This window comes from Argentina silus (genome assembly GCF_951799395.1).
Source record: "Argentina silus genome assembly, chromosome: 1".
Classification (NCBI taxonomy): domain Eukaryota; kingdom Metazoa; phylum Chordata; class Actinopteri; order Argentiniformes; family Argentinidae; genus Argentina; species Argentina silus.
Window position 1 is genome coordinate 26891180 of NC_139655.1, and position 25759 is coordinate 26916938.

Below are 25759 nucleotides of genomic sequence, written 5' to 3' on the forward strand. Positions count from 1 at the left end.
CAACACAGTCCTGAAGTGCGTCATCACTGTCATGTCACTACACACACACACACACACACACACACACACACACACACACACACACACACACACACACACACACACACACACACACACACACACACACACACACACACACACGGAATTAAGTAGCTGCCACCAAAACAATCGTGAAGGGATAGAGTGCTGTCACATTCATCTGGCTGACCTCTTAGGGCTTTTATGTGCTAACATGAACTAGCTTGAGAATAAGTCATCCCTTTTGCCAGTTGTCCCTGCTATCATGGTGAAGAGTGCCCGTTGGCCACGTAAACAAATTAAACCAAACGCGCTGTCGCCAGCTGTGTGTTGCTCAAAGATTATGTAGCTTTTGTGCCTCCTGGAAGTGATTATGAAGGAGTTTTGAGTGAGTATGTGAGTGATTGCTTAAGCTGTCTGTCAAAGAGTGACGCCTACTGTATGCAATTTCACCAAAGAATCCAGATAATTTATCCTCTAGCCTCTCCGTCATTGAACATGGGTAGCCTATGTTTAGGGAGAGTTTAAATCTATTATATTCGTTAAACCTAAGTTACGGAGAGAGAGTATTTGGCTGTGGTTTCAGTAACGGTTGCCAATAAAAAATATGAATTACTCCAACCTGTCTACGCAGGTTGATGTTCCTAGCTGTAACATTTTTTTGAAGATTCTGTTGTCTGATAATAGATCTGTATGACATTACTATGTTTAATGGCATCATCTTTTGTTTCCTTAGAGAGGCCTCTTTGTTGTCTAAAGTAAGCTATCTTAGGACTGTATATCCAATAACCATTCAACTGATGAATCAAACATAATAAGGAGTTTATACTGTAATACGAAAACCAAAGTAAACTCACACTCAGGACCCATATTTTGGCTGCTCACAAAAACTTTCTGTCCTAATGGTCCAAACTCTCACCCACCGAGCCATACGTGTATGACTGAGAAGACCAAGCGTTCATTATTTATCTTCTCAGTCATACACGCACCCCCAGAAAATCTCACAATCTAAATTTGATTGGACGATTATTATTATTTTTATTTCTTTTTTGGCAACTCGGTAAGATACAAGTTGGTGCAGTCTTGCTGATAAGATATTTTCCAACAACAAATCTGGGAGATTAGAATGTGTTCGGATACACTGCAAGTTTTATTAAGAAGTATCAACACTCAATTGCAACAATGCGACAGCACAGGACAAACATAGCTACACGGTAAGTGTTAAATAATTTAAATTGGAAAACATATCGAGTAATTTAGTAAAAAGCAACTTCTGAAGTTGCTCCTGTTTTTTCCCGGGGTACGTGTATGACTGAGAAGACAAGTAATGAACGCTTGCTCTTCTCAGTTATACACGTATACCAGAGACAACAGTATGCTCTTTATTGAACCATCTCTTTTGAATTTAAGCTCCCCATTTGCCAAGATAGCCGAGGGGAGTTGTCTAGGTACTGTTTAAATAGAGGCTGAACCAGCAGATCTGCACCAGCAGATCTTAGAAAGATAGAGCTGCCCTCTTTCTACCTACAGGCTATTATTTAGGTGGTGAATGTGTGTGTGCAGGGGTAGTATCGAGCCTCCGGTAAGTGGCACCTTTCCCCACAGACCACCAGGTATAAATCAATGGTCCTCTCAGCAGATGATGGAAGGGGGATGCTTTGGCCCCATAGATCACTGTCCTGGAGGTCGTCAGGAATCACATGGCCACCATGATAGGTTGGGAAATCCATGACCAGGGCCAGTCATGGTTGCCCAGTACAGTCCACCTGTTTAGTCATCACAAAATGCTCATACATGTGCAGTATGCATGATGTGCTGTTACTGTTCAAGATTCTCATATAACTTAACAAATTGATGAATATGTATTCTCATTACCTAAGTAAAAACAATGGTAGACAGATTCATGGCTTGACTGGTATTTGGATGCATTCCACGATGTGATACAGTGTAAGACCACATAGATGTTCTACCATGGCATTACTATCATGGTTAATATTATTATTATCATGGTTATGGTAGCCATAAATGATGTATTACTCCAATAGGTACATGCAGTGAATGTAAACTCCCAGCATGCAGCTGGAGGCTCTCCTCCTGCCCCTTTAAATGTGAGGAATGGGGCAAGCTCTTTGATTCATGTAGCCTCCCTCTGCTACTGCTCCTCATCCCCTATACATCATAAATCCTCATCCATACGTGAACCCCCCCCCCCCCCCCCCGCTTTCTCTCTCTCGGCGTCAAGGCAGATTTATGCATTTTAATTGGATTGGCTTCATGCTGAGCAGTTATTTGAGGTATAAAGTATTGAAGCTCATCTGCTCCATTTGCCCATCATCTATTGGAGGCACTTCTGTTCGGTCACTTGATTCTGATGGTGATGGTGAATTTTGTATCATATAGCGTCAGGTTAGATTGCCTGATTAGAGTGGCCAAGGTATAGGCAATGTAGAATGCAGGTTGTGATGTATATACCTCAGAGTCAGACTCCCTGGAAACCCAAGGCCAATTTTGTGTTACGTGGTAACAGATCAGGGGCAAAGCCAATCTCCCGAGGCATCCGTCTGGAATGAAAAATATGTGTGTTTAAGAAATAAAAAAGGGGAGAGACAGATTGGAAGACAAATCGAATGTGCACAAGCACAGCACACCCCAGTAAGTAACATGTCCACTGTATGACTCGCAGCCCCCACGACACAGAGAGTGAATGTCAGAGCGAATTTGGTCCGCCGCTTTGGGGACCCCAGTGCCTGTTCCCAGTGCACACACCTGTTAAATGAAGGGAGTGTGACGTGAGGCACAGCGGCACTGTGGTGTATACCGCCATCCTGGACCAGCTCCTCATATAATCCCAGCCTTTGAGGGATATGTGGTGGCTGGTGGTGTCTTAGCATTCTTCCACCTCCCAGAACAAAGAGATGGTTATTCAGTAAATCCATCACGCAGGTGTGGCTGCACCTCCCCTTCTCTCTTTTTGACCCAGCCCCCTCCCATTGAGGGTTAGATTGTGATGGATAGAGCCTGAAGCCATTGCACAGCTCGCTAGCTCATCCCGCCGTAGGGCGCTTTCAAAACATGCTGCATCTGCCACCACCCAGTGCATAATCGCCTTTGTAACACAGGGGACTAAGAACAGCCACACACACGCACACATGCACACACGCACACACACACACACACACACACACACGCACACACACACACACACACACGCACACAGACACACAGACACACAAACACACACACACAGTGCTCTACATCGCGTTGTGCCATCCCCCTTATGTATACACAACGGCTCATCAGGCAGGAAAATCAAAAAAGCGCTCTCCCCAGGCTCGAGGAGCGAGTCAACTGTTATCGTAGCGCAACCCCTTAATGATCAGCACCTGTTCCCCTCGCTGCTAGTGTTAGCCGCGCTCCACACACCCATTGTCTTTGTGTGTCACCTCATAGGCCTACAAAGCTTCCTCACTATAATATCACCACAGCTGAACATCCTTCTCCGTTATATAGCCTCTCATCCAGCCCTCATATAGAATACTGCTGACAAAATTTGATTTAAAGTAGTGCTTGTTTTGCGAGAAGAGATACCACACTGTCTTTTTGTGTTGTTGTTGTTTTTTTCTTGCGAAGTAAGCAAACAATTCACTGATATTGTCCAAAAAGACTACTGTGTATGCAAAGCCTTTGAAACTGAATAGTAGCTCTGTTAAATGAACTCCATGTGCTTGACAGATAAAGGGTAAAATAATGCATACTGCTTATATATGCTGCTCATTATTCACTTTGATATTCATCATGGTTAAAGGTTATCGATAACAGAAGCAGTCTAGCTCTTTTGTCAAGTATTTTGACTACTCTTAAGTGTTACCTGTGTGATCTTTATTAGTAGGCTATTCATGCCTAGTAGACTGGTGAAATGTCATCTTCCACCCAGATGGTCTGTGAATCCAGCTGGGACAGCAGTCAGTTTGAAGGCGGGTAGCAGTTTCTTTTAATTCTCCTTTTTTTAGTACTCGTTTTAAGTCAAAGCCCACTGGAGGGAGAATGAGGATGATTCCGTGGGGAAATTAGGGAGCGTCAGAAGCTGACCAAAGTGTTTGGTTGTTTGGGTGCAGTAATTATGTTATGTTAATAAATCATGATGTTTCTCACTGATGCCTAATTGCAGAGTTTCCGGATATAAAAGAGATATTTTTTAGAGGATGTGTCATATATGTCCGTCTTTATCTTGATAGCGGTGTATATTTTAAGCTAATACAGGTGTTAGCTGTTGAAAGTTATCTGACCAATGAGAACACTGAGGTATATTGAGACCCAGATGAAATGTATTGGGATTGTAGTTGCCATACAGTATGTTGCCTATTAGCCACTATTTAAATGCTGGCTACTGTATTACACGGTATCAAGATTTCCTCATCTGAATCCACAGACTCAGCAGAATGTGGCCATTGCATCCTAATGAAAGGCTTGTCTGTGTTGTATTGATGAGGGCATAACTGATTGATGAGGACAATAGTAGTGCATTAAAGGAACTTTTATGATAATCGCAAAATGCACCACATGCTTTTGGACAGTATTGAACAGGGAGACACCAAATCTGACACCTTCTTCTGACCCCCTGTCTTCCCCAGATGGGCCTAATTGGCTATTGTGAATTCTCACTTTGAAGTAGTTACTCTTGGGGAATGTTTGGATATTGAGGGTCATTTGAGTGTAACTAATAGGATGATGTCTGATTCGTCGATTCTTGCAACAACTCTTCATTTGAATACTGATGGTTGAAAGATAGGTATAAAACAGAAAGTTTAGGAACATATCACTCTGCTGTTGTCTCTGAGGACAGTATACAGACTGTGTCAGTTCTCTCTGTCATTTACCATGAGGATAGAATGTAACATTTCTTTATGATAGATTTGCCTTGTTATAGATGTAATAGTTTACAATGTTATTAAAGCCTCATTTGATTTATTCTCACTTGACCATTATTGCTCTATTCCACCCAAACTCAACAATTATCTGCACATTGTGTTAATTGAATTAGATGGAGTCACATTATTAATATTACAATATGCTTTGTCATTAACAATACAGACCTATTTCTTCGCCAATCCTTGATATTGTAACTGCCAACCTATAAGGCCCTACAGTATATCTGTATTGGTGATCTGTGATATAAGATGTATCACTAATCCCGACAGTACATCCCACATAAGTTATGATGGAGTTGTTGTAATCGGGTTGCATTGTACTTGTAGAGTAAGTACACAGTCTTGAAGGAAATGAGTAGTCTACTAGCCACACAGCCTAAGAGGTGGCATTTAACATGCCAATTGTAGAATGCCTAGAACACAATCATATTGAAAGGACTGCTATTTCAGGATGTGTGTAATGACTGTGGTACGTAGACAGAGGACTCAAATGCATGATTCAGAGACAAAAACTTAAATCCAATAGAATAGTCTTTACTATCAAAAAAGGGTCGGTACACAGGTAGGCAGTCAAGGGGTAGGCAGATAATCCAGGAAGGGGGTAGGCAAAGCAGGGTTTGGTACACAGGTAGGTCGTTAAAAAAATCAGGCAGATAATCCGAAAAGGGGTAGGCAAAAGGCAAAGTCAGAAACACTATCAGAGATCAAAATAACCAGGAATACTCAACACTAAGAAAGAATGCTGGACCACTTGACACAAGATACAAAGACAAACTGGCACAGTTTGACAGAGGAACACACAGACTAAATACACAGGGAAGGATGATGAGGAACAGGTGAAGCTAATCAGGGCGGGGTCGACAATCACACAGGTGGGAAACACACAAGGGCAGGTGGTGAAGTGTCTGAAACGAGAGACAAGGTGAAGAACACAAAACAAACAGGAAACAAAAAATGAATCACATGAAACAAAGACAAACATAAAAACTGGATGAGACGTTACAACGTGCTCTTTTAAGTATCACTCAGTGTCCTTGATTTTATGGTGTGATGTAAATTGTTATTTCATGGTTGCATTGGAATCACAGTTTGCCCTTATCTCCTGTAAATACAGGACACTTTTTAATGTTTGCAACTGGCTATGGTGGCAAATAAGCATTTGAAAAGAGATCATTAACCAAAGCAATGTTGGAATTGATTGGCCATGTTGTGGCTTAATAGAATACCCATAGTGGCTTTCACAGCCACCCGTGGCCCTTTATGTTGCCCACTTTGTTACCTTACCAAAATGCACTGATAAAACCTCACTGTTCATCTGTACTGTAACCTGTAACCTCACTCTTCATCTATTGTTCATCTTCAACATAAAGAGCTGCCACCTGCAGCTCTTTATGCTGCAGGTCATTTGAGGTTGAGTGACCTCACCGATATGAGGATAATGAAATACTGTATTCTGATGTTTCTCCTCCTTGTTTATTCCGTTCCCCAGAATAAGGACCCCGTTCATGACATGCTGTTGGATGTGATCACCTGGGTGGGCATCCTTCTGTCTCTGGTGTGCCTCCTCATCAGCCTCTTCACCTTCTGCTTCTTCCGGGGTCTCCAGAGTGACCGCAACACCATCCACAAGAACCTGTGCATCTGCCTCTTCATCGCAGAGTCATTGTTCCTGGTGGGGATCAACCGTGCTGACCAACCGGTAAGGGCACTTCAAACACTCAATGAAGAGTTCAGCATAATATCTAAAACTTGCTGCCAGCTGGTGGAGTTCACCATGGGTCAGTTCAACTTGGGTTGTCATGAAAACTGTAGAAATGTGCTATGAGGGCCTATAGTAATCTAGCATGACTAAGCCAAGAGTTTTGAAATGTGAAAATGTAATGGTTCTGACCTTAACCGTGTTGATTCTTTAGCTCACATCTTCTTATTGCAGTATAATCTTATCAGTTAAATAGTTTTTATTTCCCAGTCATGACATTTAGCAGCACATCTCCTTGGCACTTGTTAAAAGAGATGTGTTGGATACTTAGAATTCAGTGTGTGCTTTGCTCTGGCTCTCATCTTTTGACGGTCAGTTACACTTGAGAAAGCAATTCAGTACTCCACCAGAACATCAAGGTTTGAGCATACTTCTATACACACTTCCCAGGGTATTTGCTTATTTGAAGGGCAAACACCAAAGCACTGAATATATCTGACAATACACATACGTATCTACGCTTCTAGACTATCATGCCTAAGTACATTAGCAAGGACTCCCCAGAGAATGATAATGCATTACAAGGAGCTTTCATTGTGGGTTGTTAAACACAAATTGTCCACTATCATAATTTGGATCAGTGAATGTAATGACTAGATAAGTATATGGCTGTCCGCTAGAATTGTCTTCCTTATTCTGTTGCTACATTGAGACACCAAACCAGAATACATGTACCATACTTGTAAATTACGACAACTCAGAAGTCATGCTGTGTTTTGAGTGATACATGAGTGATGGTGAATGGTGGTTGAGCAGTGTTGATCAACAAGTTTTTGCAATTGAACTGAATTTATAGATTTCAGGAGGCCACAACCTCTGACAGTTGGCTGATGTAGAGTTTGCGATCCAGACTTCTACCTATTTGAAAGCCCCCCATCCACACACACACACACACACACACACACACACACACACACACACACACACACACACACACACACACACACACACACACACACAGACCCCCTCCAGGTGTAACCTAGAGCAGCCGACTGATCTCTAATTACATCAGATAATCTGGATACATTGTGTGCGTGCGTGCGTGTGTGTGTGTGTGTGTGTGTGTGTTTGTGCAGCCACAGCTACGGTTCTTACTGTATTGTATTCATTTGTATTCATTTATATTCACCTCCATCTCTACTGGTGGTCGCTCAGCTCGGTCATGGCTCTTCTCTGTCTTGGTGCCCCAGTGTTAGAATGAGCTTCCCATCACTGTCTGGACGGCAGAGTCACTTCCTATCTTCCGCCGTAGACTAAAGACACATCTCTTTAAACTACACCTCAGTTCCTCCTCCTCAGACCTCTCCCCCTCCTAGCACTTCCCAACTTGTGCTGAACCTGAACTTTTGCCCCCCCCACCCCTTTCTTTTTATACAAAGTCTTACTTGCAATGATTGTGATGTATAGTTGTTTCACTTACTTTAGGCACATGTACTTATTGCAAGTCGCTCTTCATAGGAGTGTCTGCTGAGTGACTAAAATGTAAAGTTCACTGTCCTGAACTGCATTGATGGTCACTGAACATTAGAGTTCTAACACCTCGACTACGACCAATTGCGCCAATAATCAGATCAGTTACAGTCTTTGGTAGTATAGTATGTGTGCACACGTGAATGAAAATGTGTAATTACAAAGAGGGATATTGAGTACCAGAGTAAAGAACTGTAAATAAACTTTCCAGACGGATAATGGAGCATTCTATTCTCCTCTCCTCAGATTGCCTGTGCTGTGTTTGCGGCACTGCTCCACTTTTTCTTCCTGGCAGCGTTCACCTGGATGTTCCTGGAGGGCGTGCAGCTCTACATCATGCTGGTGGAGGTTTTTGAGAGCGAGCACTCACGCCGCCGCTACTTCTATCTGGTGGGCTACGGCGTCCCTGCACTGATCGTAGCCGTGTCGGCCGCTGTGGATTATCGGAGCTACGGCACGGATAGAGTGTAAGTATAGGAAATATGCTTTCAGTTTGTCTAGTCTTCTCTAAAAGAATGTTATCGTCAAAGACTTTTCATCTCATTTGTGGAACTGGGTTATATAGTGACTCCACAATGCCAGTATGACAACCAAAATAGGAAATATTCAATACGGTGATGATAGTAAATATGGTTCTTTTGTAGGCAGTGCAGACCACTCTGACAAATGTCCCTGCTGTGAGTGTCTGTCTACCAGCTGTCTAGACATGGTGACATTCTGGTCTGCCATTCTGTTTGTTTTTGTGAGTGTTTCTACTGTTGAGCTCAGTTGATCCTATAATGGGGCTGATCTTCTATGTTGACCTAACCAGGAAGAAGGCTACTTTGGGCCAACTTAATGTCCAAATTAGGTGGATTTTCACTGAAGTGAATTTGGTTGATTTTGTGTGTTAGTTGTTAGGCTTTAACAATATTGTCTATGGTGCTCCAATAGCTTTTGCTCATCATTCATTTTGATTGGACCCAAACAGTTACTCCAACACAGAAACACTGAACATTGACAGTGTTTTTACAGTGAAAAATGCAAAATCAAATGTGATCCGTCACGGTTTGAATGTCAGGCTATTGTGGTTATTGCCTTCAGCATTCACAGAGTTCCCAAATTACTGCACAGAGCCGAGGGAAAAGTAGATGCAGAGATTGGAGGACACATTACTAGACTGAGACAGAGAGAGAGAGACACAGAGAGAGGGGGGAGATGGCGAGAACATAATCTTCATTCATTCTGATGGTTCCCACAGAAGATACTTGAGAAATCATTTGATTTACTGTTGCACATTCCTCTGAAACATAAACCAGGCTTTCGAACCATAATACCATGCAGACTAGAGACAAATTCTGCTCTCTGTAAATCTGTACCCAATCTGAAAATAATGAAAACAAGCATCAGCAGTTTGCTTCTGAGATGTTTATCATACATGTCTCTCTCTCTCTCTCTCACACACACACACACACACACACACACACACACACACACACACACACAAATGCACATTAGACGTTTGCAGGGTAGAACCATAGTTCTTTGTGATGGATGAGGCGATAGCTGCCACTGTATGCACCACAGCATCATGTGAATAATTAAAGCCCAGCCACCGGTGGAACAATTACATGCAGTCGTGAGGAATGCGGGACAGTACAGAACGTGACAAGATCAGATAGGGGGGAGGGTTTGGGGGGTCACCCAGTTCTATGTTCTGCCTAAAATTGGAGTAGAATGATTTGATCAAAAATCTGATCACGAGTGTCCTGTTAACTGAGGAGTGAGACTGCTACTATGTTTTAATACAAAAACACATTCACATTTAGCTTAGTCACAACCCCAATCCCATGTAGGCTATTAAGGAACGTTAGGTCAGGGGTTATACTCAACACACTGCATAGATACGTACTGTATGTGTATTGTCCCTCAATGAGGAAACTATTTACACCAATTAATGTGTAATGTAGTTTTTGTTCTATGATGCTTGGTTTTGCTCTAAGAGATCCAACCAGTCATATATTTTCTTTAGCATTATGCACATTGTACTCAAAGTTGCCCGCTTATTGCAAGGTGTTTTTAGATGTATTTGTATAGAAGCCGCACCATAGTTACAAGTCTTCTGTGAAACTTGCCATTCTAAGAGCCACTTGGCTCATAAATCCTTCACTTCCCTTATTTTACGACTCGTTGTCATCAACACAATATGGTGCCACTGAGAAACAGCATCTCTTCTACCTAGAGACCTTCAAGAGAGAAAGAACTAAGCCATGGATGACTCTCTTTTAAGTTGTCTCATATTGGACCGCTTTCTCCTCTCTAAAGTGTCTCTTTGAGCTAAACTATCATGTCAACTTGCTGTGTATCAGTGTCACTGAGCGGGTGCCCGACACAAGGTGTTGGCATCTCGTCTAAGACAAAACATGCCTCTGTCTTAATGGGAACAGAGGCCTGGTTGTTTATTCCCTTTGATTCTCTACCAAAGGGATCTGAGTTGGCCGTGCAAGTGCAGTGGAAGACACTTGCAAAAATAGATATGCTTAAAAAGCCAAACGCAACTCTGACATGACTGGAGAGGAGAGGCGGAGGTACGGCTGATGACAATCCCCCCCACCACCACCACCCTTTTACATCAGCTTTCCTGTGATCTGTAAAAGAGGGGAAAAGAAACAATAGTGCTTTCAGCATAATATTTAATGACTACTAAGGAAGCCTCTTACAGTATGAGCAACTGAAGGCGGTGTGTGTGTGTGTGTGTCTGCGTGTGCGTGTGTCTACATCGCCACATCGTTTTCCTTGATACCAACACAATGTGTCAAGTCCCAGTTACAACAAAGAAACAGTCTTATTTGTTCTTTCATATTTTCTCTTGCTTCAAAACAATGGCCTTTATTTTTGCACCAGCGCAGTACTAGAGCATGAAAGTGAAAAGTAGTCATTTAAAGGCCAAGGCACTTGACCGCTTATGTCTAACAATAATACTAAAGCTAATTGAAATGTTTCAATCATTGTACGCATATTCTGTGTGAAAGCTAAACAATGCCGACAGTATACATGTAAGATATTGTATGTCTTTTAGATTTAGCACAAAAAAACAAGTGGGCTGACATATTGTAATTAAATCTTTAGTGGCATTGTTATACGTATTTCCTCCAGTATTCAAGTAATGTCCTCACTGTCCAACGGCAGCTGTAAGCTCTGCGCCTTTTATGCACTTCTGGCTCCCCTTTTTCCAAGATTTGGGATCCCATTTTGGTGGCCGTGTATCTCGCCAAATAGGCGTTTCAGACTATACAGTACACACTTGGAAAAACAACAAACAAACAATGTGTTATTAACTATGCAATCGAATCAATTGTTGGAATGTGGTAATTCTTTGCACACACACCCCCCGAGACAACACATGTGCACACCCCCAGGGAGAACAGAGCTCTGGGCTCTGAGCACAGGGTACAGGGCACTGGAGCAGTTAGGGGTTAAGTGCCTTGCTCAATGGCAGTGTAATGACAGTGTCACTGTCAAACCAGTGACCTACTGATTGCTGGCCGGCCTCTCTTCTAGGCTACCTGCCACCCGGTTGTACCCTCTGCCTCAAAATCGTACCCTCTGGTGAGAAAGAGAAATCATTTGTGAGTTAAATTCAAGATAGATTTGTCTGAGGAATTTTTATTTCCTATGGCTATAGAACTTTTATTTTGTTTAGTTTCCTTCTGGATAGTAAAATATAAAAATTATCAATAGGCTTCAAATAACAACTGTTTCTTGCCATAGCCCACCTGCTTTGGAGTGGAATTGAATTGTGGAGAGTGAAGTTTGCCACATAATACTTGTAATGTGGGGATGAATTGTGCTTGAGGGGATATTCAGACAGCACAACATGTTTGTGTCATCTCTATCATTTCAAGTAAACCATCGGCTCGCATCAATGAAATGAAATGATCTAAACCACAGGCACAGAAAGATGTATATGCTTGCAAAATAATGTTTTGTATGTGACTGTATGTATTCTGTTATTCTTGGACCTGATTCCCTCAATCAGGGAGGCCATTCTTTGTAATTGGTAAGCAATAATGATGATTCATTTGAAACAATATAAATATGAATACATTTAGGTTGTTTAATAACAACTGACCTGAGACTAAATGATGAGACCACTAAAAAGTGAAACATACTACCACAAATAAGTTGCAGTGCTATTTGCTATGTCAATGCTACCTACGTATATGTTTTAATTTTATGTTTTTAAAATGTTTCCAGTGTCACAACAAATGGCCATGACATGAGCAATGTTACATTACCTGATTAGCCTACTGTTGTATCAACCGTCATCCATAAAATACTGCAATTTCTAACCCTGCCAATAGTGTTGGACTTCATGCAGCCTCTCCAGCACACAGGGAACATGGAGATGTTGCACATAAATGATCAGATAAGAATGTATATATGAATGTATGAAGAATCTATGATTTTCATGAGACACACCCCTCAAATATGAGTTTATCCACCCCAAACGCAGTTGGGACAATGGTGCGTACTGGGCTGACATTAGAATACATGGCACACACAGATCCGCACACGTAAGGTGGTGCGGTGCACAAGGAAATTAGAACAGACTCCGAAGTGCACACCTCTCAGTGTAACATACTTCAATCCGCTTTAAAATGCTATTGAATTCTCTGCCACTTACGTTTTGGCTCTCAGTCAGCCCAAATGACAACAGACTAGAAACTGTAATTTTCCAGTGGCCAAAAATGGAGATCTATCTGCTGCTGCGGAGATTAAACAATTAATAATTTAGCCACAGGTCATGAATCAACTTCATTTTTGTCATTTAGAGGCATTCTCCATCCCAGCATCACCTTCAGCAGCCCTGTGCTTTCAAATCCATCCCCATTCACTCTCAATCAACAAAATGTTGTGTTGTATTGAGGATTTTTTTTTTTTAACATGACAAGGTTAGACACTTCATTAAGGTGTGTGTGTGTGTGTGTGTGTGTGTGTGTGTGTGTGTGTGTGTGTGTGTGTGTGTGTGTGTGTGTGTGTGTGCGTGCGTGCGTGCGTGCGTGCATGTGGAGGGTTGTGGTCAATTTCAATTAATTCTGTAAGGTTAATTTGTATTCAATGTGTGAATAGAAACAATATTCAATACTTCTAAGTGGAAAATGCACTACCTACATTCACTGAAATGGAATTGTCCCAAACTGTGGTGAGTGTTGTCATCAACCAACCTTGAAGTACAGAGGGGCTATGTCACATTGTGTTGCCTACATCCCATTCATTTTCCCCCCTTTGACAAATCCGTTGTGACTATCACAGCCCATCAGCAGTGTTGTCAATGACACCAAACCCCCAAAATCCCACACTCAAATTCTCCTGTGATGGCAATAATTCTTCAAACCCTCGGAGGGCTGTATTTTGAAGTGCCCATTTCTCTGTGTCACTCTAGCCTCCAAGTTGATGTATGTCCTGAGAGCCTGCGTTTGAAACCCTCACCTCACCTTCTCTCTCTCCTCTGTATTTCGTCCCTCCAGCTGCTGGCTTCGACTGGACACCTACTTCATTTGGAGTTTCATAGGACCGGCAACCTTGATAATTATGGTAAGCGTCCCCCCACTCATTAACCCTACTTAGCCCCCAGGTCACAGCTTAAATGGTCCATAGAGAGCTTACCATCCACTTTCTCCCTATCCTGTTGAGCATAAGCCACTGCTTGCTGGGGTGTCACGGAGGAAAACGGATGAAGGTGTGAAATATTGCGGTTAGCCGCTTTGCTGCATGACTGACAGGGATGTCTTTGGTGGGTGCAGAGCGAGAGGAACTCTGCTTAGTATTCAGTCTCCAAGTGATCCACTCCACGATTATGATTGATTCTGTCCCTGTCCGACTCCAATGTGAGCTACCTTCCTATCTCCTTCTCTTAGGCACAGAGGAAGACACCCACGCGCACACACACACACACACACACACACACACACACACACACACACACACACATAAAACCAAGCAGTCACTCCAATCTCTCATACTCATATACACATATACAGTACATATACACACACACACACACACACACACACACACACACACACACACACACACCACATTTTCAAAAATAGTCTAATACCCAATTTAGCTTATTTAAAAAAATCAAAACATGCTAAATACTCTTTCATGCTCCAGTTTTAAGTAATCTTTCTCAATACAACTCATGAGTCATCCTTTCTCTCCTATACGACTGCAATAGTATATCCACAGACGAAAGGTTGACTATGACTAGAAGGCTTGTCCCCCTAGGAGTAAGGGGGACAGATAAGTAGATGAGTTGTAGAAAATTACTGATTCTGACACCTCCTCAGTTACCTGAATGTCACATCACTGTGCAGTGCAGCAGCATCTAGCATGCTAATTGGTGTAATTTTGAGAGGTGATGCTATCTTGATATACCCCTTGCAGGTTGGCATTTTAGTCAATTAATGTTTTGAAGCAAATGTCTCCTGCTATATGGCAGGCCTGTTCAAATTTGAGGTCTGCAGCACTGCTGGTTTTTCAATCATTGATTGATTCAGATTTGGGGCAGCAGGTTAGTGGACTCTCTGGCCAATCAATTACATGAATCAACCAATTGACCACCAAGGAGAAAACAAAACCACAAGCAGACCCTGATCTGAATCCTCCCCTGCACTATCCTTTATTTGACTTATCCACCAGACTTACACCAGACTTACTACTCTGACATTTTACCTATGATATATTCCCTGCCTGTGTCCCACTGACTTATGTAGGCCTATGCTGTGAAGTTTGTTTGATATACTTGTATATGATCTTCATACAAGTGTGTGCTCTATTTCACAAAGTGGGAAAACGCATATTGTCGCTACACTCAGAACTCAACTCTAAAAGGTCTCCGGGTTTAAAAGTAAATGGTAAAAACAACTACAACATACAAACTCCATCTTACTCCATCTTCTTTCTGTCTAACCCCGCCCAGCTCAATGTGATCTTCCTGGGCATCGCACTGTACAAGATGTTTCACCATACAGCCATCCTGAAGCCAGACTCCGGTTGCCTGGACAACATCAAGTAAGAACATCAATCAGCTGTCCATTTTGAAATTACAGGAACTATCTATGTGACAGTTTCAGATATACGGAAAGCATAATGAACCCTGCAATCTTACCCTGCAAGGGTCAGTGTACTGTAGGTGCAAGCTTTTTGTCCAGCCAAGAAACGACACCTCATATTCAACCAATCAAAGCCTTGATTGAATCTGTAGGGACGGTTGTACCATGTGGGCCTCAATGTGCTACCAGCGAATTATCTTTTCCTGTTGTCAATAGACAATAACTTTTTTGGGATTGTTTTTAAAAGCCTTTGAGCTTGTGACGCCCAGACAGAGGGGCGGGAGGCATGTCCCTCCAGGTTTGTATCTCTCATTATCGCAAAAAGGTTGTGTCAGCGGGGTTAAAACAGGACAGGTATGCCGGCAGGCGTCCTTCATTATCTGAAGTGCATGCTTGTCGGCGATGGAAAAGGCCACAAGACAATCTGCCGGAATTAACCAGCTATATTTGCGGCGTCAACACGTGGATGAATATTCAGAAGGTTGGTGTGTGTGTGTGTATGTGTGTATGTGTGTGTGTGTGTGTGTGTGTGTGTGTGTGTGTGTGTGTGTGTGTGTGTGTGTGTGTGTGTGCGCGTGTGTGTGTGCGTGTGTGTGTGCGTGTGCGTTTTTATGTGTTGCTAGTCGGATATGAACATTTGAATGACATTATAAAGCTGACAGTTTATTGGCATTGAAGTTTATGAATGACAATGAGTACAATGAGTGCTTTGGAATATCAAACTAACCACACACTGTTATATCACTACAATATAAATAGGGTTCAAGAGTCATACATCGATTCATTTTTAATTATAATCATAATAAGCAGTCAGGTGCTAAGATAGACATGTATAGGCAAAAGTTGTAGCCTCAGTTGACCATTCAGACTGATGGGAAAGAGTCAGTGTTTTCACTGTCCTCCTTGCCTGTTTTCGGGTACTCTGGTCACATTAGTCTGTTCTATGTCTGTGATGCTTCCTATTCCATCGCAAACTTCTTGTTACTGCTTGTGTCAGTATTGTTGGCCTCAGCTGCCCCAGATCTCACAAAACACTCTCTCTCTCTCTCTCTCTCTCTCTCACACATACACACACACACACACACACACACACACACACACACAAACTCATGCACGCACGCACACACGTCATTTTATTTCTCTCTCTTTCTCTCTCTCTCTCTCACATGCACGCACACACACACACACACACACAAACTCATGCACGCACGCACACACGTCATTTTATTTCTCTCTCTCTCGCACACACACACACACACACATGTAATTTTATTTCTCTCTCTCTCTCTCTCACATGCACACACGCACACACACACACACACACACACACACACACACACACACACACACAGCTAACAAGTATACACACAAACACACTCAGTTAGCATTCTAGTGGGTGCACTACAGCCAGTGCTGAGGAGAGTTTTCTAGAGGATGTCTGCTCTGTGAACTCCAAGTGACATCCTCCCTGAATGGTAATCTACTGCTGAGGGGAGAACTGAGAGAACTCTACTAGACAGGGCAGTCTATCAGAAGTACCCAGTAGAATAGGAACCTTGGAGATCTCAGCTTTAGAATGACCATCAGATGTGTTTTTGTTTGAGTTTGAGTCTCATCCTGCTGCACTATCCACTATCTAGTCTGATCTGGATGTATTCAATTGCTATGTGTGATTTTGAAGCAACAGTGGAAAGTGAAGGAGCACAGCATTTTAAAGGATTATTTTTGAAATATCATTATAAAAAAATCTGCAAATAAACATGTAAATGTACACCTCAATGTTTAGAAAGACTGTTTTGGTGTGCTGGCCATTTATCAAGTAAGTTCTAAGATTCAGTTTCAGAACAATGTGAATGATCTGTAGATATAGTTGCTATTAGATGCATTGCCTCGTTGTTTGTTCACAGAGAGATATTGACCACTGGTGTTTTGTCTATTGTATGATTTATCACACCACCCTCCCATAGTGACCTACAGACTTTCTAAGTGTCATAGACCACAACATCAAGGTCATGACCTTTCTTGAAGCTCTGACACCCCATGCCTCTAGATTTATGTACCTCATTCACTAGAATGGTTAATGCTTCTGAGCCCTGACTGTTTGTCAAAAAATTGCAAGGAGAGCATATTTATTACCAAATAAATATATTGCTGCTATTTAGAGTGCTACACTGCTGGTAACATTTGTGGTCTCAGCATGCTGATGGCAAATCTTCTAAACAGCTACATTTACCTCCTAAGAACCAGCTGTATATTTAGGAAAATAATGGTTTGTTTTGAGTAGGAAACAGCATTGATAGTAAACAAAACATGCTAAAGTACTTGATTCTCATCATGTGTAAAGGTATATCATGTGTAAGGTTTTAAGTTCGGTCCTGGTTGGTCGTAATTATGTATGTCTTTTCATCTCTCGTTCTGCTATTTTGGTCTTCTTCCTTTTCTTCCTTCCCTGTTCAGATTTCATCATGTTGCTTTATTTTATTATGAATGTTCTGTCTCTTTCTCTATGCATTGACTTTTCATTGACTGTCTCTTTTTTTGATGATCACTGCCTGCTACCCTTTTCTGTTCTAACATGTTATGTTTGTGTTTAATGTCCTCTTTTTTTATGTCATATTTTTTCCTAATTTTAGCTACCGTTATTATGATGGATGTATTATTGTGGAATGGCACTGGTAAGATGCAACATATATATTTAAAAGGCTTTGAATAGAGTACTTATTCTGTATTTTATATGTAATCCCTATTGCCCTTACCTTTAGACATATAGAACCCTTTCCAGTGTAATGTTTGAGGTACTGTATTTCCTTAAAAGGGCAATCTGGGATTCAAACAACAACATCCCTCATCTGTTTTGGTCAACAGCTGAGGGATGGGGTAGGATAAATGTAACCACTCTGAAATTCATAGAATGAGCTATGGATGCAAGGACTGACCATGCATGAGATCAACATTATAGTTTTAATCATTTTTTGAAGCTATAGTTGCATTGTTTACAAACAATGGAGTTAAACAAGCTTATATTTTGGGTTCTGAGAGAGAGTTGAACTTAGCTCATGAGGCATATATAACTTATGACGTATATAAGTTATATTCATCAATAATCAATGCCTATATAACATTCTTTTTTTTTTATTCCAGATTGCCTCTTTAAATTATTTTTTCTGTAAGTGCTTTACTGGTGTAAACCTTTGTGCTTTACCCCCATTTGATCGTATATACTCTGGAAGAGTTAGCTCTTGCTTCCTAGGCACAAACACAAACTACTCACCTCTCACTTAAACATTTTAGCAACATACAGTATGTACTACAGTACTGGAATGTCATTAATTGAACTTCTCTTTATAATAGAGAGATGTGAGCGGTAACTGCTTTACCTTCATGCAAAGTATATTACAACTAAATATTATGCATCTTATGGGCTTTTGAACACTGAGACAAAGCCTTGTACCTGCATCAAAACCTCATAATGTATTTCTTTGGTAAAAAGATTCAGGTAATTAGCGTTCCAATTCATGCACACCTTTAGTTAAACAATTAGCATCCTGCTGAGTTGATCAAGACATTTCGTCTTTCCCTTGCAAATAGCCAATGAGATGTATTTATGTGGAGCTGAAAGGCAGCTCAATCAATCTATTGCAATCAGCCATTTGAATGCATGTCATCTTTGGAAATTGGATATTTTCAAAGGAAATAGGTGGTAATTTAATACAGCGATTTGAAACACTTTCCTCCTCAAACTCATTCATATTCTGTATTTCCACCCGACTATTAGCACAAGAAGCACTTCTCACTTTATTCTTCTGATGTGAACATACAAGTGCTCTTTTTGCAGTGGTGAAACCATTGAGCATTTTGCTCGAGTGGCATCATTGCAAGGGTATTCACATGCTCTGCAGGAACCACTTCAGTGTTGAGAATGGGCAGTTCTGTGGGACTGAAATTGGTATGAATTCAATGGGAGCAGTTTCAAATGCATTCATTCATGTGTTGGCACCCTATGAGAGGTATTTTGAATTGTACATGATCAGGATTAACTCAAGTTAATCACAAATTGCATTTACTTGCCAACCTTACTATTATGCATTTACTATGTTTACAAAAACTTTTTGGAAAATGTCCATTAATGAGTGAGAGTTGGTGAAATAATAGTAGTTGATGTCATCAGGTATTTGAATATTCTCTATTAAGTACTTTGATCATCTAAGGAAATACCTTCAACATAACTTAATACACAGTTAAGGGTTGTGATGAGGACTTATAGGGAACAATCATCTACAGTAGCTTGTGCCCTAGTAGTTTCAGTATTTGAAATCTACAAACAAGGAAGATATGAGATATCCTTCATATCCTGTCCTTCCTGATGCTTTTATTATGTCCTCAGGCATCTCTACTGTATCCCCCACCATTCCTCTGCAAAAATGTCTCCACTTCGAGGTCAATATTTTCCTCCTCTTTCCACACTGGTGGTGTCTCCCTGACCATTCAGGGGGCAATCAGCTTGATAAAGTACCTCTCCCAACAGGTCATTAAAATAGACTTGGGAAAATTATGTTTAATGGTTGCCCCAGTAATTTCATAAATCATTTATTTTCACCTCACACCTGGCCCATTTTATAACAAGCAAATGCTAGGCCCACCAGTACTTATGAAGGAGTGGAGACTTGTGAACCAAGATAATTACGTTAAGCACCTGCAATACATTTCCCAAATACCTCCCTAGAAAAAGAGGAATCTAGCCTCTAGATTGTTATACTTTATCACAATATAGTTGTTTGTTTAATTATGCATACAATTCCTGGCACTGTTTTTAAAAGGATAAAAGTGTTCATGTGTTTGTACAGTTTGCCCATGGTAACCGTCCTCTCCTTTTAGATATAAGTAGATAAACACAATATTTGTTTTAATATATATACGTATATCTTTACTTGTTTGAATCTGAGTACATTGCTTGACATATGACATATTATTTGAATATTTGTTTTGTTTTCTGATCATTTGATTTCACTTTGCTTTTCCTTGTTGTATTACTGTTGTCAGCTATCAGGATTACGAACCTGAGATCAAGTAAGATTAAACTGGACAGGTCTTCTGTTTATCACACCTTCCATCTAACATTAATTTCCCCGTATGAACAAACTTGACCCAAATCCACTACCCTCCTTTCTAGTTATAGGGTATAAGTATACAGTCTAGGCTGGTCACACATCACTTACACGTGTGTGCATTAGCAACAATAGAGATATTCTCTTTAAAATGTTAATGAGTGGTACAATTTAGTGAACGTTTTATGGAGATGCATTCAAACATATGTAATATAACAAAGTGTCTACATAAAAATTCAAGGCACTTCAAACAACCTGATGTCCTATATAATAGGAATAGGCGAAACAGATAGGGACATTTCATTTAAAAAATGCCCTGCTATGCGCACTTTAACATAATGGTAATAGCTGTGTGTTTTATATTCAATGTATTCCTACTGTACATAAGTATTCATAGCTATATGTTCTTGATACAACCCTCTGGCACTGTATTGTAAATATTTTCACATTTTCATAGGCCTATGTAAATTGGGTGAATATGCCATACATGAAATACAATACTGCCTAAATGTCATAAGTTCAAACATGTAACTAATGTACCACTGGAAAGAACAAGAGAGAGAAGAATAATTGGTGACTCTAAGGAGAAGGCAATAACAAAAGGAAAAACAAGATTACATTCAATTTCATTCCTATGTCCTATTCCTAAGTGAACAGTCTTTCTGTCAATTATTCACTTTGTCTCTCCTCTCCTCCCTCATCTGGATTTGTGCTTTTGTTTGTCTCGTGGCCAACTTCCCAGTTTGTCTGTATTTCACTTTCAATTCATCAGTGTCCTCAGACACCAGGATGTCCTTATAGCAAAGTGATTGCGGTGGGGGTTGCTTGAGCTTACTACTTCACCTACGTTTGTTTTCACTGTCATTTTTAGTTTTGCTTCAGTAAACAGGGAGACATTATGTTCCTCTGGAGTTGTATGCTTCCTACCCAATGTGAAAGGGATTGTTTAGGTTTTTCGATGTTAGACCTAATTTTCCACTTACTTAGAGTGTTGCAGGCTCACCCAGACACTTTTTTCATATTTCCATTCTTGTGCTTTCTTTGGCTGGTTCTGGTTCCGGGGCTAGCATTTAGCCATACCAATGTATATGAGTCTACAACACTCCAAGTGGAAAATTAGGTCTAACATTGAAAACAAGCATTATCCCTTTAAGAGGGAACAGTCACCACTGAATTCGAACGATTTTGAAGCTGGAGTGTAGGAAAAAGGCTGATGCAATGAACTAAACTATATCTTTGAGATGTACTGCAAATAATATTAAAAGCTGAAGCCATGTAACTTTGAAATATGACATTGAAGGAATTGGATAATAAATGTCAAACTATATTGAGCCATATGCCTACATAGGGCTTCTGTAGGACCTGATACCTATACTTTAGCTTTTTGATATGCATAGCTGTGGGTGCAAAAGTACTGTATGTTTAATTCAGTGTGTCAGTAACATTGACTGGTCCACAGTCCATGATCAGTGTTGTTGATAGTTGGTCTGTCTTACTGTGTTCCAGATCATGGGTGATCGGGGCCATTGCGTTGCTCTGTCTGCTGGGCCTGACCTGGGCATTCGGTCTGATGTATGTCAACGAGAGCACAGTCGTCATGGCGTACCTCTTTACCATCTTCAACTCCCTACAGGGCATGTTCATCTTCATCTTCCACTGCGTCCTCCAGAAGAAGGCAAGTATTTCAGTGACTGTCACAGTGTGACAGTATAGATGGCAATATACTGTACCAATGGAACACCATGGTACACCACTTTTGTGTTACAGTCTTTTCACACTTTTAGTATTGTAATGATAAGTCTATTTCAGTACTTAACAACGTTCAGTTAGACATGAATTTCCTATCCTAACTGAATGGGCGTGTGTGTGTGTGTGTGTGTGTGTGTGTGTGTGTGTGTGTGTGTCTGTGTGTGTGTGTGTGTGTGTGTGTGTGTGTGTGTCACAGGTGCGCAAGGAGTACGGGAAGTGTCTGCGCACCCACTGCTGCAGTGGGAAGAGTGTTGAGAGCTCCATTGGCTCTGGGAAGAGCACTGCCTCTCGTGCCCCTGGACGTTATTCCACAGGGTCACAGGTAGATGTCACCTCTCATCCTCGTTTTTTTTCATAATTTTTTGTCAGAAGGCATTGAACAAGTTACCATCCCTTTACAGTATGTTATGCCTTAGGACCACAACCTTGTCTTTACTGGATGGAATTTTGACTTTTGGAATGTATTTATGAATAATCAACATAGTCAATAGTATAGTTAAATGCCAGCCTCCTTACTGATGAGGGCAGATTTGAGCATCCATATCAAACCCTTGAATTATAAACAGCTCATGACTGCAACCACATGCCTAGTTCTCCTGATGAACTGCATGTGAATGGAAATACTCATAAAGAAGTGGTAATTTATCGCCAACTCTGAGGCTTTTAAATGAACGTGTAATTAGCAAAGTACATTGTAAACCGCTGGCTATGGATGGTTGGGGCTCTCTTTCTAAATGGGTACAGTAGGAGAGACTGGGAGCGGGACTCAGTACTTAAAAATGGCTTCCTTTCCTCATCTCCTGTCATTTATTACAACTGATAGTTGAAAGGACAGAATAGGTTCACACCACCTTGCTTCCTTGCTTCCACCCCTTATATCCTGCTGAATAAGTGATAATGGAGAGAAATTTTTGAACAACCCACCCCCAGAAGCACTAAACCACTTAAGTGGTAACAGCCCCTTACAAAGTCCAACATGACTTGACTCTTTCAGTGAGTGGAGTTACAGGGAGTGGGGTGGGTTGGGGTTGTGGGGAGGGCACTGACAGTTAGTGGTGATAATGATGGCATTGACTTCATTGTGATAACACTGTTGTGAGGTGTTAAATGCAATGTCTTTAACTAATACATGTACCATTTTACTACACACAATTGCTTATTTAACAGCATGTACAACATGAGTTTGAATTTGAAAATGGATCCACATTCTAACTATGGCACTATTTGTATTCTTAAGTTGTATTCTTGTATGTTGTTTGTCTCGGTAGAGCCGGATCCGTCGAATGTGGAACGACACGGTCAGGAAACAGTCAGAGTCATCTTTCATCACTGGCGACATCAACAGCTCAGCGTCGTTGAACAGAGGTAATCAGTCAATTAGCATATGAATGCTTGAATGCCCCACAACCCACCAGCCTCAAACTCAGGTGGCACTAATCATTGTTTAAATCAGTCTTGTGTAAAATGGAGGAAGAAAGAAGGGATGCTTTAACTGCTGCAGTTCATGATTGGAGCCACTTCCTTTTGTTGTTTGATGTACTGTAGGCCTTCTGGTGTGAAAGTTGCTGTCCCTTAAGTCATAATAGTTCTGACTGATGGTTCTCCTACTTAATGGTGGCATACTTGACAAAAGATAATGTGTCAAGTGCAAAGTTGGCAATTCATACATTTTCTTCTACTTTCTAAAAAAATAGTTAATCTACAAATTATTATTAATTCCTTGCTTTATTAAAATAGCTCTCTCCATAAATGCATGCTGACTTTTGAGAAATAATGAAGCCTTTAAATTAGATAATGAAGTTAGTGTATGTGAATTTATACATAAAAAAAAACGTTTAAAAAGGGCAAATTAATAACTCATTAGTGAATCTCCACATTGTATTACTTAAATCATAATTCCTGGAAGTCCATTAACATAGAAATGTCTGTTGATTCAATAATGGCGAACATAGAATGCAGCCTTGTTGAAAGTGTAAGAAATACCCTTTTGTCTTTTAAGACGACTGTCACTTAAAAGTAAATTTTACCTGGCAACAAAGTTATGTTGCCCAATTTTAAAATAAAAGGTGATTTGGACAGTGATCCAAATAAATGTGTCTGATGCTTAGTGTTAGTTCAGGCAGGGCACTCTAAGTCAACAGTGCAGCGGTCCGTCAGGTGACAGGACAACTGGTTCACATGAATGCACAAACACCATCACATGTTCAAGGGACAGAGTCTTAAAAGCAGCCGAGTTTATGCTCCTCCATAGCATTCAACAGTTGTGACATGGCTATACTTGGCTATGGGAGTAAGTCTTGTGTGGTAGTCCCATGCACCACCCCCAGCCTCCACCTGCTTGGTCGCCCTGTATGTTGCCTACCTACTGGGGGTTGTTGGAGCCACCCAATTACGCCAAGCTTAAATGTATTACCATTTTCATACAATAAATGGTTAAACTGTTCTTACTGAACCCTTTGAGTGTGAGAGGCATACATTACAGACTCCCAGATCATATCTGCAGTTGTGGATTCCACCCCCTGCCATCCCTCACGGACACTCCTCTCCAGTCATGGGGTCTCTTGATGGAGGGCTTGAGTCCTACACTGCTCACTCTCTAAATCTGCCCCCAGCTCTCAGTCGCGCAGACACTAATGCATCGTTATGATGACGGATTGATGTTCAGCGGCGAGAGGAAGTGTCAAGATCTCAATAATTACGCACTCAGCTGAGCGCCATCCACAGACATGACGTTTAACTGAGGCGAGGAGGGTGGAGCCAGGTGGGGACAGAGGTGAGGGTGGGGGGAGGCAGATGTAGGAAAAACCATAGATCTATCACTCTCAAGACCAGGAAAAGGAAGTGAATCAATTAACATGTTTCAGCTCAAGACTATGAACGTTTAGAATCTGAAGTGAAGCATTGGCATGAGAAAATTGTCTGCTGGGATGTACTTGTTTCAGTCTTCTCACAGGCTGCTGCATGGCCTCATAAAAAATGCAAATAAAGTCCCACTTACCCAGTAGCTCTGTGTTGTTATTATGGAATTATGGGTATAAAAGTAGATTTGTCTCCCTGGTTTGTCCTTTTCAACTTTGTATTCAGCTCCAGTCGCATACAACAGTGTTTATGCAGCTGATTCCATACTTCTTTCTCTTGAGAGCGAGCATGCAATCAACTTGATAGCATTGCATGTTTAATTTATCCCCTCATTCATGATTATTGCTACACAATCAGTACGATTTGGAAATTGTCCAATTTATCAAACACAGACACCATAAGTGGAGACCTGGGGTTGGAAAGAACTGTTTATCATTTCAAAAGAGGCTGGTATTTTTGGTAGGCTCTGTAATTAGAAGACCAATAACAACAAGCAAGGACACACTGATTATATCAAACAAAAACAATAATGTAATGAATACATACATCCATAGTCACATTAAACAACATATGAAACTGATGAGGAGTGTAGTTCAGTAAATCACGATTCCACTCAGAAGTATTAACACAATGAATAGTATTGGGCATGCAGACACTCTAGCAATGATATATTCATAGAAACTCTGCCTGTTGAAACTCATCTTTGTAAACATAGATATTCCTGGAAGAAGTTCCAGGAATCACCTGCTACCTTTCCTCAACCACCATTTC

The 25759-nt window shown here is 41.0% G+C and overlaps 1 protein-coding gene across 1 annotated transcript in view; it reads left to right on the plus strand.

The window, feature by feature from the left end:
- LOC310802016 (adhesion G protein-coupled receptor L3) overlaps nt 1–25759 on the plus strand; it is a gene marked incomplete at its 3' end in the record, with an annotated part of 118860 nt that overhangs the window by 85722 nt on the left and 7379 nt on the right. Inside the window, exons 13-19 of the mRNA XM_083666250.1 lie at nt 6436–6645; nt 8422–8642; nt 13686–13752; nt 15143–15234; nt 21887–22055; nt 22326–22451; nt 23398–23494. Of these exons, the coding sequence (XP_083522376.1) occupies nt 6436–6645; nt 8422–8642; nt 13686–13752; nt 15143–15234; nt 21887–22055; nt 22326–22451; nt 23398–23494 (982 nt within the window). The remainder of the gene's footprint in view (nt 1–6435; nt 6646–8421; nt 8643–13685; nt 13753–15142; nt 15235–21886; nt 22056–22325; nt 22452–23397; nt 23495–25759) is intronic.